The 15,333-nt window shown below is 37.1% G+C and overlaps 1 protein-coding gene across 3 annotated transcripts in view; it reads left to right on the top strand.

The window, feature by feature from the left end:
• The first annotated feature begins 497 nt into the window (after nucleotides 1-497).
• SORBS2 (sorbin and SH3 domain containing 2) overlaps nucleotides 498-15,333 on the top strand; it is an 86,132-nt gene continuing 71,296 nt past the window's right edge. For 2 of the 3 annotated variants that reach the window (XM_010570026.1, XM_010570025.1), the window contains exons 1-3: nucleotides 8,115-8,175; nucleotides 9,763-9,789; nucleotides 10,796-10,920. In XM_010570026.1, coding sequence (XP_010568328.1) covers nucleotides 8,115-8,175; nucleotides 9,763-9,789; nucleotides 10,796-10,920 — 213 coding nt within the window. Of the gene's footprint in view, nucleotides 508-8,082; nucleotides 8,176-9,762; nucleotides 9,790-10,795; nucleotides 10,921-15,333 lie in introns of those variants that run through there. The other variant, XM_010570022.1, reaches the window with a different exon arrangement.

Here is a 15,333-nt window from a genome sequence, read left to right as displayed (position 1 = left end):
AAAACAGCCACATTTCCTGCTTATAAACCGTTGAAAAAGACCTGCTAACTGGCTGCTTAAAAAATATTTGGAGAGACCTACTCTTTATATCTTTCAGTGTGCACAATGGAGTGAATAAAGCTTATAAGCAGCCTTTAAAAATATTTCCCCATTCCTGTACAGGAGTAATTTTTAGTTTATAGTTTCAAGACCAAAAGTCAATCACTAGGTTTTTATCCCAGAGCAAATGTTTACAACAGAGGTACTAAACACTTGAAAATAGAGTAGCTTATAATGGAAGCGACAGCTCATCTTTAACTTTGGAAGGACAAGCAGTACCAATTTAATTAAAGCTGTGTTAAAATAGGACTGTGATTTGTATCACAGTGATTCTCCACCCCTCCAAGAAGTCCTGCTGCCATTTTGTACCACACATTCTTGTCTTGTGCAAATTAATAGATCGTTTTATTTTCCACAGGAAACCTGAAGACTTTTATAGCAAATCCCCCAGTGTCAAAATGAACACAGGTACGCTGCTTCTGTGAGATTTTTCTTTACTCTTATGTGTTGTTTAGTAAGCAGAGAAGGTCCCAAATTTATTTAAATTTCCATGAGCAAATTGTACTTTAGTTGGTGCTGAATTCAAATTAAGCAAGATATTTTAATAGTATGTCTGCTTCTGTGCATTTGTATTCCATATATAAAATTTACATACATGTTTTTCTATGTATGGATATATATGGATATGTGAAATATACATGCATGTTTAGCTTTCTGCGCTTAAGTATCAGTTTTGTATGTGTATGTTTTATGTAAAAATACGTAGTATGAGGACATAACAGCTATGGAAAAGCAATGTTAAAGCATCACATTTTCCTAAGAAAACGCACATGCTTTAAAAATGCTTTGTTTTCATTCTCTACTGTTGTTAAATTAAAGGGCATATAAATACTACCCTGTATTACTAGCTACACTTGCTTAATCAGATGAGAATAACTATTTTGTACTTAGAGCACTTTGTATTTTCTCTTAAGTTGCTGTGATAGATGTATTGACCAGTTGAAGTACTCTATAGGAAGTTATCTTCATGATCTGTGACAACATACTAATATTTGCTCCTGAGTCACTGAATTCAATAGATAGTGCTGCTGGTTTTGCTGGAAGTGGGAACAGGCCTGTCGAAAGCAGACTGGTGAAATCCTGGCCTCACTCCTGTCAGGTGTAGATTTTCAGTTGTAGTCAACTCTTTATACTCCATGGGCGAACTGTCTGGTTTGCAGATTAACTGTGGCGTGAGGATAGACATATCTATCCTTTCCAAACCAGTTGGTTTTATCATTGACTGTAGTGCTGCACCATGACAACAGCCATGACAACCTGAAATAAGCAAAATGTGTTATGTGGGACCTGAGGACCTGAACTACCTTTGAAGCCAGTTTAGGTGTTTCAGCAGCACGCTCTAAATTGAAGGGGTTAGTTTTTCCGTGGCATAGGTTGCCATTATCTAGACCACTGTACTAATCAGGCTTCCTGGCTTCCTGTTGTCTCAGACAATGACTGGAACTCAGTAGGACCATGTTCTTGGACAGCTCTTTTTAATACAAAGTTCAAATATATTGTCTCACTTGAAACCTCTATGTTTGTAAATGTAATAAGTAGGATAAATTAAATTTCTCAGTTGAGTTTGTGGGCTTTTTCCCAAAGTTTTGGTTGTTCTTAATTGTTTTTACAGATGCTAACCAGGGTGGTGTGTTTTTTTCATTTCTGGAAATAGTATTTGAAATTCGTCCTATCCTCTTGCATTTTTAGTGAAGATGTCTTTCCTAAACATGTCAGTCTGTATAATTAAGGTAGTACTGAAATACTGCTTACTTCATAGAACTGTAATTTCAGAAGTAATTCAGCTAATCATCATGCATTTGACTGTGATTACATTGTGCATTGCAATCGTGAGAGTTAAAATCTTATGATAGATGTCATTTTATAGCCTCTACTTTGAAAAATGCAGATAGAGCAGTAAATTGCCAGTTTGTGCTACTGCAGCTCTGAAGTATGGCTTTGTTCTATGTTGTACTAAGATTTTTTAATGTAAACTAGAAATTCTTGAGAGAAATAGATGTAAGATATAAGTATTCTATGTGGCTGAATGACTTCTGTTGGGGATTGGGAGTCTTCTGATCACACAGGAGCCTTGAAAACAGACTTAAAAGACCTGAACACACCTGAAATCCTTTCCAGTTACCTAAGGATATCATGGTTCTAAGCTGAACTGTAATCTACTCTGCACTTACACAGTGAGAACATTTTTCAACTTGTGTGTGCTTGCTATTAATGTGCATGTTACCAGCTGCACTAAAAGGAGGTGTTGACAAAAAACGTGGCATTATCTGTCAGTTCTACTGGTGTATTGTTTCCTAACTGTAAAAAAAAAAATAAAATATCCACTGGGTAGGGTGTATAAGTGAACATCTTGCACCTATCTGTTAATAAGGCATCTCTTTACTAAGGAAGAGAGTGACTAAGGTGAAAGCTGTTCTGCATGGTGTTCTGGTCTAGTTTCTCTTTTTTTTTTTTTTCTTCACTGTGTTGTCTTTGAACATAAAATGAGTGCGCCCCCCCCCCCCTTTTTTTCCTATTTCACTGCTTTACAACAGGAATTTGTGCATGATGCATTTGGAGGTTATCAGATACAATTGACTTGCCACTAGTTTGGTTTAAAAATATACATTTCATTTATTACTCTTGCACATAAATGAGCACCCTAGTTTGATACCAGTAACTCCTGAAGTGGCAAAGCCAGTCTATATGCAGCTTTAAAAATAAAAAGTAAATCTACTGCTTAGAGTGGGCTCCTCTAATCCACTGTTCCCTGTGGCTGCGGACTTGGCAGTCTGTCTCGGCGAACCCTGTGGAAGATATTTTTGTCTACAGAGAAAATGTTTTGAAGAGCTTTGGGTTTCAATACTCTACCATATATGGGTAGGATTTTTTAGCATTTGATGTTAATTCTGTACCACATGTTAGGAAGGAATATTCAACAGCATACAGCAATGAAACATATTAGCAAAAGCAAAGAAATAGACGTAAGATATAGGGGAGGTTTTCAGAAGTACCAAAGGTACTTTGGCTCATAGTTCCTTTTGGTGTTCAAATGCTGTCATAATTTAAAAATAGTACTCTAATAGAATGTGTGCCTTTTTAAACCCAGACTAAGCAATAATCAACAGAACAGTCTTTTTAAACTATATATAGGTTTTCATCAACAAGACTTCAAGTACTTTACAGATTTGATGAACATCATTAACTTGGTGAGACATTTTGAGAAACTAAGTCACAGAAAACCTGAGCTACCCATGAAGCTCACATCAGATTAAAACACAGGATAAATGTGCTTATTGTTTATACTACATATGTGCATGCATAGCTGATGTTGGGGGAGAGGTAATTGCATTGAGGAATAATGAATGGATACAAGTTAATATGATAAAACAGATTCTTAGTGTCTATCCGTAAATATTTTGGCTGAGTTTCACACAGATAATTCTTGATAAATGCATCTAATTTTTAAACTATTAAACAAGTTAGCTGTTTGCATTAGATGAAGCACATAAAGAGCAGCCAAGAGTGAAAAAGTATGCAGTTCTGGAAGACTGCAAATATTTTGTGTTTGTTAAAATTATTAATGGAAGTCATCACATGGACTAATCTCTTACATTTTGTCTGGGAGACAAGAATAGAAATTCTTGAGTCCCTGCAGAGTTCCTGAATAGATTGTGAAGCCACTTTTAGATCACTAAAGCAAATTAGATGGGCTTGAGTGTCTCAGGCATTCTACCAAAAGTTTACTTTTTTAATCACTATTTATTGTAATTTAGCAGCATCAAAGAACCAAATAATAGTAGGTTCAGGTTCACCTGTGTAGTCAATGTCAGTATGTGATAAGTAGTCATATGTGATAAAAGCTTGTCTGCACACCCACAAAGGAGCTCAGAGAAACAGTGGTAGGAGGGGAAGCCCAAATAATAGCCTGCACTGCCAGGCTACTGCCGGGCCCATCACAGGAGCCATCAAAGACCCATCTCCACAAGCCTAGAGGAGTATGGGGCACAAGGGCAGGCAGGAACCCAAATTAAGGAGTCCCAAGGAATGAAGGGAGGTACAAGGGCCTCCCTTGTCCAGGCCCTTCTGAGAACTGTCCCAGGAGAGCCTTGTGATCTCCGTGGCCAGCCATGTATGTATGTGGTGTATACATGTGCTCTTGTGCTTGTGTCTGCTGGGAACACATCTCCAGACTCACTACTGGTTGGACCTGGGGACATAGAGAGGCAGCAGCTTCATCTGTCTTGGACTGTTGGATCCAGCACTATATATTTGCCTCAGAAGGCCAGAATGCAAATAGGGAGTAAGAATCCCTGATCTAAAGACTTCTAAACTTGAATTCACTGTGCAGACAAAGTGGAAATTGATACCGTTCACAAGTACAGTGGATAGAATAAAATGACCAGCAAACATGATGTATGGGTGCCATTTTTCTTTGAGCTGTAAGAGCTTATTCAAAGTTTCCTGCCCCCTGGCTGCTCTCTCTCATCTCTTCACAAGAGGTCACCGTCCTTTCATCTTTGCCAACTTGGTTTATGCCACTGCTTTTACTGACTCTCTGAAACAGTCTTTTCAAAGAAAAACCACCCCATGTTCCTAAATGAAAGTGGTGGTGTTTTGAATTGGCTCCATTCTGCTTTGGAGCAGGACCTGACCAATAGACTATTTGTCAAATAGAGCTACAGCTCACTTAGGGTGATGCTGTCTGTAGTGGGAGCAGTTGCTGGGATTGCAGATTTAGGGGGCAGGGTTAAAGTACTTATTTGTGGAGAGAAGCAGAACTATGGGAGGGAGAGAGAAGTGAGGAATGGAGAAAGGCTGAGGAGAAAAATTGTAGGAGAGGAGCTGCCAAAGGGAGAGGAGCTGAATGGTGAGCTAACAAGAGGAAGAGAGCATCCAGAGCCCCACTGCAGAGAGCGTTAGGGTACATAGGCAGATACACACATCCTCCTAGCTGGAGGGCAAGCCACCACCTTGCCTGTCTTTTCCAGTCAGTGAGTGGCTCTTTTTTTCTCTCTCTTTAAAAGTAAGTCTACAACATTGATCCTAGCATTCAGGAGTTCGTCCCTATATAGCCCTTGCTCTGCAAGATACTGTCAGAAACATGTCTCACCAGATAATCCTTACCTCCCCCGTCTCCCTCATTTTCTTCAGGACCTGCTAAGGATGCCTATTTGTCTTCTCTTGATTTGATGGGTGTACATAGGGTTTGCAGAAGAATATCTAGGCACCAACTGTGCTAAGTCGTGATTTGAGCTGGACTCGCATTTTAGGCAGCTGGTTTGATTGTGAATTATTGCCCAACTTCACATTCTATTATTGCCTGCAGACCTTAGCCGATTTGGGTCTCCTTTGCTTCAATGTTAAAACAATACCTAGGAAGACAGGACTCTCACTCCTGAAGAATTTGTCATGTCAAAACGAATAGAGAATTGTGTGTATGTGTATACATATTTGCGCACATTTCATTTTATATAAATGCATACATTTTGTATAGAATTGTTTCACATATCCTCATTTGTTCCTTGAGTAAAGCTGTGCAATATTAATTCCTTATAGTTTGCAAGTGAAATGAGCAGATAATCATTAATTCAGCCTCCCTTACTGTTTTTCAGTTCTCTCTTCTCTAGACTTAGAGCTTTTTGGTGTCATTTGGACTTCAAGAATCTGATTGAATATAGTTAGTATTTGCTGGAAATTTGATAGAGATATGAAAAAGAAATACAGGCTGGGATAAGCCTCATGAAGTTCAGCTGTGTAAGGCCATGGAGATTAGGGAAGCAGTTTGAAAACTGCCTGTTTTGAGGCAGCGTGCAGATTCTTCTGATCCTCATTCAGATATGATGCCCTTAACTTAATGGGAGCCTGACCTGAACAAAGATGGGAAGACAGAGTCCATCATGCATAAATATGTGCTTGCCCACACACATTCATATTTTATTAGAAATTTTGCACAACTCAATATAGTATATTTGTGCAGTTACATCTTAACTGAGTGCTAATTGACTCTTTTGTACAGATACTGAGAATGTTATTGCAGGTATGGGCTTCTATATATAGGGGTAAATGTTGTATGCATATATGTATATAGTCAGTTACAACATCTGTTTTAGCTATCTTGTGTGAAGTCATGTCAAACACTTTGCTAGATAATGGGTCCACTAAGTATAAAACTCTGGTTCAGTTCAGTTACATTAAAAACTAATTTGAAGCCGAATTTCTTGAAGTTACAATGATAAAATATTTGTAGTCAGTTTTCTGGTCGTCTTCCTTTCCTCCCACTTCAGTTTCTCTATCCTGAAATTCAGGAAGGTAGCTCTTGAAAAAATACAAATAAAGCGTCACTTTGTTTGAATAAAAGATGTGACAAACATCTTAACATCTTCTAACAAAACTGTTTGCCTGTTAGCTTGTATTAATCAAGTAAAGTATGTTGTTAAAAGTCTGCCAATATTCGGATAAGAACAGAACCTCAATATCAACACATCATCAAATCACCTTGGAATTACTTCTGGTGTATGTCACAGGGGGAGGGAATGCAAGAATGGAAAATGTGGTTTTAATTACCATTGCCATTCTATATTTATATAGGCAGACTAAAACAAAGGTGCAGATTTGATAGCCATTGTCTTTGTTTCACATGTACAGCACCAGTAATTAATTGTGGGTGATGCATTGCTTTTGACTATTGCTCACTGAAATCATTTGGCCTTTTGCCTTGAGACTTGGAATGGGCAATCAGTCTTTGGAACTGCTTAAACTTGGGGCAGTGGCTCTGATGCTTGCCAACGTTAACAACTACTTAATGCATATCCTGCCAGACCTGTGGCCAGAGGGCTCTGCTATTTCGGGGGAATACTGGAATGGGCAAAGAAATACCAGGAGCTCACTTCTCTTGCAGGTGTGGGCTAAAGATGTCTCTGTGGCTCAAATTACTGCTATCATAGGAAATACTTTCTACTAATAGGTTGCACATCTTCCTTAAGCATAATTTTATAAAACTCCCTGTCATAGGACGCAGATATAAAAACCGTTAGGGCCTCTATTGTAGTTCTGGTTCTTCTTTACTTCAGTGGGGCCCTGTATAAAATTTCAGTAATATCAAATATGAAAATTAAAATAATTATTATAGTAAAGAGCAGAAAAATATTCTAGTTAAATATAGTCAGGAAGAATATTTATTAACTTGCTTTTACAACTATGATAGAGTTGCTAAAAAGCTAAGTTCTGGGAAAGCTACCTTCTAATAGTAACAAAGTATTTATAAAACAGAATGAGAGCTCCAAGTGAGAGAAGAGTAGAGACTGAGGAAAGAAAGGAGTCATGCAAGGTCCAGAAGAAAGGTTTTTTCCATTCCTGGTTGTTCAGAGTGATTTTAAATTTCTAGTCATTCCCTCGGGATGTTATTGGGTTCCAGACATATATTTTTTAATCTTCTGTTAGATAAAAAAAGAAGAGGGGGAGGAAGAGCAAGGGTGTTCCACCAAAACAACGAAAAAATTATGGCATCCTTAGTAATTTTGTTTCTTGAGCTTAAAGGATCCAAAAGACTGAACAAAAGCACTTTGTCAGCTGATCAAACATAAGCTTAGTTTATGAATGATGTCTTTCTAATGCATACAATGAAATTATTTTACAGTGCAGATTACTGATTAATATTACTCTGGAATGCTTAATCTTTCATCTTGATTACTTGGGTTTTTTTACTAATTAGCTATAATTAAGCAGTCTTTCAGGTAACAGAATGTATATATTTCCCTAGTGGATTAACTATTAAATATTGCTTTCTTTACTTATTTTCTGTGAGGTTTATTGTTATTTAAAGCTTGAGAAATTTTATGTGTTCTGCTAATCCGTGAAACTTGTAAATTTACACGTTCCTGCAGCAGTTCCCTAACTGCATGCTTATTTTCACATATGTTTGGTGTATCTCACACTGTGATATGTTGCATGTGCTTGCTCCCTTTGTCTGGGGCTGCTGTCTGTATTGTTTTGTGCTTCCAGATAGCGGTGGGTGTGCTCGCAAACGTGCTGCAATGTCTGTCACATTAACAGCTGTGAAGAGAGTTCAGAGTTCTCCAAACCTATTGGCCTCAGGTATAACCCCTAACCAGTGCGATAATACTCCTGAATGGCTTTTCTATAGTGTTACACATTCCTGCAATATTACTCTGCAAGAAGGAGAAGGGTAACTGTATTTTCTGTTCCACTGACAGGTCTGTTACTTCTACAATGCTCTTTAAAAAGTGGTCTTAATTTCTCTCTGCATATGCTTAGTAGCCATTAATGAAAAAAATTAGGAAGACTTAGGAAAAATCAGTTATTTATTAATTAATTTTGCCTTTGAGTGCTATGTCCCTTGTTTGTTTTTTTTCAAGATAACATAGCATGAAAAGTAGGTTTTGTTTATTACAAATTTTGTTTATTGCAACTTGCTTTAAAAACTCTTCTCAAAGGAAAAGAATCTGAATGTTATTGTAAAATGATTGTCAGAAGCCAGATTAACTTTAAAAAAAAATTTATCAAGCATGTTTTCCTAAAAGTGTTTAAAACAATAAAAACATGCAGAATATTCAGTACACAGGCAGAACAGCTTCTTAGCAATACTCATGTCTGGGTTTGCAAAATTTAATCTTAACGGATATCAGCTGCCCAGGTTCACTGGTGAATTAGGTAGTTGTACGTATAAATCAGTAAGGAATCTTGAGTGATGTAGACTAATTTACACCAATCTGAACATGCAGTGTTCACACCAAACAAGCATAATGCAGGAAGGTGAACAAAGAATGATCCAGAAAATAATTGCAAGATAAAGTCTTTGTTTTGTAGATCTTCTCAAGGGTAAGACTAATCCCCAGGAATAAGAACTGTTAGAATTTATGAAGCAAATTAAAAATTTGGTTGCTACTCTTTGTAAGGATAGTGGAAGTATTATTGGGATTACTGCATGTATGTAAACTTAAGAAAACATTGGGTTCTTATTTCTTAGCAACCCTTCTAACAAATTTTTATCACTTAAGCATGTGATACATATCTCTTAATGTCTTGCTTTGTTGCAAGTGATAAGGAGTGCTTTTAGTACTATAATTATTGTACATTTAAAATATTTTTAATTTGTTTAGAGATGTTGTTATTTTAGTTTCTTTAGGAGAAAAAACCACTAATATATCTACAAGTAATTCAAAAAACCACCAGAATTTAAAATCTTTTCTGTGCTGGCAGTATGTATGTATCGGTTTCTGTGTTTTGCTTTGAAGTGATGAAGAAAGCATCACACATTCTGGTGTGAAGGGGGAGAGAAAATCCTGACAGAATCTGTAGGCATTTTCTTGGTTTCAGATTAAACCTTTCCAGCTCATCTTAAAGGGATGATATTTCTTTTGCTATCTAGATTTTAGATGATAGTATATCACATTATTTACTAGAAAAAAAACCCACAGCAAGTATTTCTTTGTTACTGGCTGTCTGAAATAGCAGTGATTAAATAACAGTAACTCTCAGCACACTATAACCTGTAGAATTTGTGCAATGAACATTGCACAGTTACCTATGGTCTAATATTCTGAGGTGTGCTTAGATAACAGGAGGGAATTAGGTAACTGAACAAAAGGACTCATAATATTTTTCAAGTTGTGTCATGTTTTTATTTCTGACACAAATTAATATTAGATGTTTCTTTTTCAGGCTCTGATTCTCAGTCTCCAGATTCAGGTAAATAAAACACTGATATTTATGCATCCGTGTAATACCATGTAAGTGGATGAATTATAAAAATCTTCCATTTATTTGATTTCATTACTCCATATATCCACATTCTTTAAGGAAAGCATCACTGAAATTGTAATAATAATTGCAAGTGGTTAAGACCTCAAATTCAGGTCTCATTTGAAAGCAGTGTTTCCTATAACACCGTATGTGTTGTCAGAGAATGAATTGTGTGGGAGAATACAGACTGCTAATTTGCCACCTTTAGCTTCAGTGGCACTTGCTATTTTATTTTTACTCCCTTACTCAGGATTGCAAGTTCTGCCCACCTCACTTAGCAACCTGCTCACATAATGTGTTACTTTTCCCAGCCTCTTACAATGTTTTGTCTTCAAATCTGTAACTTGTTGAGGTAGGATAGTATCTTCCTCTATGTTTGGACAATGCCCTGGGGGCCCTTCGGCTCTGAGAATAGAGACAAAACATGGTTAGTTGGTTGGAAAATTGAGGGGTCATTCAGATTTGGAAATAAGATGCATTATTGGAACAACTAATCAGGTATTGTGGTGAAATCTGGTGAAACTGCCATGACCAACTAACTTTAAGCAAGCTGGGATGTTTTTCAAAAGCTGATGCAGCTGTGAAGTTCAAGAACCTAATCTGTGGAAGTACTTCAGCCTGCTTTATATGGGGGCTGAAGCACCAATGTCTCAAAAGGACTCCCAAGGTTAAAATCCATAGTATATATGAATGTTGTGGGGAGATATCAAATGGCAGTATTGTTAATGCTTGAGTTTTCTAAATTTTAAAGATAAATATTTTGTGAAGTGGTAGCTTTAGCCCTGTTCTTATAACTTCCATGATTATACCAGCAGCAATGTCAGTTGTGTAGTAGCTAAACTTTTCCACAGTTTGTTTAATAGCGGAGTTGCTATGATGATAGCAATATAGAGATCTACTAATCACAAAAGAAAAAAACCAAAACTATTTTATTCTTTTTTCCTCACAAAAGCTTGGAGATCTTACAATGATGGAAGTAGAGAGACACTGAATGGAGATGCTAGCAGTTCATCTCTTACAGCAAAAGGTTTTAGGAGCGTGCGGCCAAATCTGCAGGATAAAAAATCACCAACTCAGGTAAAACTGAACACACCAAGTTTCATGCTTTGGTATTTGTGTGTGGGTTGTTCTTGGGGGAGAGCATACATAGATGTGATACCTCAATGGAACATCATCCTGATGTCTTTCCGATAGTGCAAATCACCTGTTCATATGGGGCGTTACAAACTGTTCTACTGCATAGATAAAGTATACTCCACAGAGGATGTATGCCTCCAGGTTAATTACCAGAAATTGCTTTCAATGAACAAGACAGCCAGCTAAATAAAAGTAGGTCATACACCAATAAAAGCTTTCTAGGAGTGTTGTCAGACTTCAAAGAGTATTTATTAGTATTTTACACTTGGAGAAATGCATCAGTCATCAAAATAATATCTGAAGATAAAGGTTTATTAATTATAAGGTAGGCAATGTTGCTGCCTGTTTTGCAGAACAATATAATTAGAGCACATTAAAAAAAAACCACTTAACTTGGAAACATATTTATCTGTCCAAAAAAGATTAACATACAAATGTCAATACTGTTTGTTACTATTTTAATTCAATTCTGTGTGTTTTATGTATGTGTATTACTTGTGAATAATAGCTTGTTATCTAAGATCATGGAGTACATTTTGGAAATTACTTACATATCTGAACAATTTCGCAGTAATAATTCTTATTCAGTGTAATAATTGTTTTTTTAAAAGGAAATGGACTATTGTGGGCTCCCTTCTGATCCCAGTTTACTCTGAGCAAATGGAACATCTGGCTTTCTAAACACAAGCCATACAGTCCTGCACAGCAAAAGGTGGTGGGAACCTGACCAATTCAATTTTCAATTGAATTGAGTAATGTTGGGATGAAGCCCCTTAAGTTGCTAGTTTCTTTATTTAAAGATAAAAGTCAAATTGAGTTATATCTCCTGCTAACATTTACTTTCTTTCTGTTTCTTCTTTAATGTTATTTTGCTGTGTGTGGATGCTTTTGGCAAATAAGGCACCTCTGCCACCCCCTAGAAAAGAAAGCTTTCGGAAAGCAAGAGTAACTAATCACAAGAATGAAATTAATCTCGAGGCAGTAACAACCAGTCCAGCTAAACACCTTCCCACAGATACTGCCTATTACACTAACGAGAAGTCTGTCCAGAAGACAATGTCTTCTCAAATATCTAACACAAGTGTGTCCTATGCACAAAAAATCATTAAACCACTGACCTCAATCTCCAGTGCAGGCACAAGCACAGTAGCTGGTATTAGTACTACTCTCCATCAAGGCCAAAGGCAACAGTCTCAAAAACGTAGGGTATCGACCCTGAAATTAACCCGGACACGTGACCCAGCGAGTAGCATTCATTGTAATACACAGCAACAGCTCAAGCCTGTTGAAGTGCCAGTATTTCCACAAAGGCCTGTCTCACCTGCCTGTAACCCTGTGCCTGAGGTACACACAGCGTCTCTTTCCATTCAGATAGCTCCCATCCCTGACAATAAAGCAGAGCCTGAAATCCAAGAACATCCACCTAGTATTTCTCCAGACACTTCAAAGATGTCTTCAAAGGATTTGGGACAAAAGTCTACAGTTCTTCCTTCTTCACAGGCTGCAGAATGCCATGTGGTATATTTAATTTTTCCATCTTTTATTTTAGATCATTCATAAATCACTTAATAACCGTCTGTTTAGTTATACTTACATTATCAAAGTTAGACCTTGTGTTTTCTGGGTAAAACTACCTATCACATGGATCAAAACATCAAAACAGAACTGAACAAAACGTGAAGTTTTTGGAAGGCTATTGCAAAAAAAAAAAAAAAAAAAAAAGAAACATTAACCCAGCTGAGCTAGAAGGTTGACTTCTTTGTTCCTCTGTGAGCACTTTATAGAGTGCAAATGCACAATAGGAAATCAGTGAATTGTAGGTGATGCATCTGCTTAAGTGGCTCTTCCTAGAGGGGGTTGCATTAGTGTTATGCTGCCGCAGGTGCTGGAAGGATCAACTATGGATAGAAAATGGTGGGGTTGGGGGATTTCTATAAATGCAGTTCTGCCAGTTTTCTAGGGCCACCAAAAATATATTTTGTCAGTCAGTGCTTTCTGCAAGGCTAATCACTGCTGTCTCCTATGTGTCCTGTGCAATAGCGCTTTTTAAAGAAAATGGGTTGGTAAAATCTTTTGTCAACCACCTCTACACGAAGCATCACAAGGCACTGAACTTTTAGTCCCTCTTTCCCCTATACCCTATGCCTACTGAGATGAGAATTCTTTGTTAACTATACTGATGTCATCTAGGAGAAATGGGTATATCAAGCACACAGTGTAGGACCAGAGGAGTCTGAGCAAGATTTATAGCCATTCAGAAAGTTACTGAGTTAAATAAAATAAGCCTGGGAGCAATAAAGCAGCAGCAAATACATACTAGGCAAAAGGAGAGCTCTGAACAAACTTTGTTATTTCTACTCTGCTTTACCTAGTCACATTAAGATTTTTCTATTTAAAAAGTTAATTATTCTAGTATGTCTACCAATATAACAGCTTATCTGAGTTTGAAAGCTTTTCAGTTGGAGGTAGGGATTGCTATAGGTCTAGGCATATCTGCCTCAAAGCTTTGTCTGAGTGAGGATCCCATCATGATGTATTTGTGTTCATCTAGTTCTGCTGAAATCAGTGGGGCTACTCTGAAGTAAATATGGCACAATCTTGCAAGCTTAAAGTCTGCTGACAGCCCTATCATCAATACTAGTAACACATCTGTTCTCTCAGACTGTGGTTCCCTTAAAGCATCACATTCAACCAAGTCTTTACTCTGGAAGCCACAAGTATCTGCATTAGCTACAGGATAGTTTTACAAATTGTAATATGTCAATTCCCCCCTTCAAACTCCCAAATAAAAATTTTGATCAGAACAAAGCTGTGTGAAATTACACGGCAACAATTTGCAATGCTCCTTCTGAATTCACTCCATTAACAAATGGGAGCAGTGAAGAATTAATCACATTTGTCCTTTTCAAGATTAGAGACAAAACTATCATCTTAAACGCTTCTATTAGGCTACATAGAATTTAGAATATTTTGAGAAAAACAAGTCGCTTTACCCTTGAGAAGAAACAGTGATTTTTGTCAAGTAAAACAAGTCAGTTCAAGCAAGAGCCACAGTAAAGAAATCATGTCAGAAACAGTAATGAAGGCTGAGCAAGAGCTTTTTCTGGTAGAGAGGGTAGGTATGAAGATTATAGGAGGCAGGCTTGCAAGCCTTTTAAATATGGGCATCAAGGGATACGGTCAGATAGTAGAACAGGTGTAGGTGTGGCCAATACACTTTCTGTGTCATACGTTTTCTTTTCATTTAAAAATAGTTGTTCAGCCTGTTAGCAATAAGATTCATTTATATATGCTTAGATAAATCAAAGTGTCTCTCAAACAGAAAGTGATTTTATGACAGCTAACAAGAATTGGGGGAAATACCTTTTTTTATGATCCAGAATAATATTCAAACTCTAATCAGAATAACTAAAAATAATTTATCTTCTAGCTACTTTTTTTTTAGAATTTTAAAAGTCAAAACTAATTTTTCAATTTCTTTTTATTTTAGAATCTGTTTTAGTTTCACTATGAGCTGACAAAAGTCAGAAAAGTAGCTGTGAATTGTTTGGCAATTCTACACTTATTTTTCTGCCTTCACCTTGGTTTCAGTGTGTGGGAAGAATGATCAGAAATTTGGCAGCTGGGTTTCTTTGAATAAAATGATAAAAATTTCAGTTGATCACAGGGATCATTAAGGAATGTAGCCAGTTTTTCAAACTGCATCCATTTATTGATCTCTTGCCTGCAAAATTCAGCTGACATCCTCCCTGATGTTCAACTTTGAAATAAATTCTAAACATTAGTATGAAGAGGTGTATCTGGCATCACAATCGACTCATGGAACCAGTGGGTTTTCCTAGCTCTGTGTTAAAACACATAGCTGAAAACACATAGCTGAAAGCACAAATCAGCATGTGAGGTGGTGTAAAATTCTGCATCAGGTGAGGTCCCAAAGCCAAGATGCCATGGGCTACAGTTAGCAATAAAGGCTACAGCTATATGTCTAAAAAGATTTCTTTTCTGACTCTCATCTCTGGTTGAAATCTTGGAACTGTTCTAACTAATGCTAAAAATTATGATCCCCCTTAGTGCTGTATCTCATGGTATTTGCAAAGTTCACAATTTCTCTCGCACAGACAAATTAACTTTCAGTATACTATGCATGATAGTACTTTCATTTTTTAAATTGTTTTAGATTTGCAAGCGCTACAGGTCTTTGTGCAGCAGTTAAAATACTTTTGTATATGGAGATCATAGTGTGTTATGTTAAGCTATATCCTCTAGGGATGGTCTTAGACTGCAGATCTGACCCACCAGCAATGTTCAAAGCCACCACAGAAACCCTCAAAATCCAATCAAATACTTTTAGAA

This window comes from Haliaeetus leucocephalus, unplaced genomic scaffold (genome assembly GCF_000737465.1).
Source record: "Haliaeetus leucocephalus isolate CR32 unplaced genomic scaffold, Haliaeetus_leucocephalus-4.0 Scaffold284, whole genome shotgun sequence".
Lineage (NCBI taxonomy): Eukaryota > Metazoa > Chordata > Aves > Accipitriformes > Accipitridae > Haliaeetus > Haliaeetus leucocephalus.
Note: the sequence above shows the minus strand (reverse complement) of the source record. Positions and strands in the feature narration are given on the sequence as shown.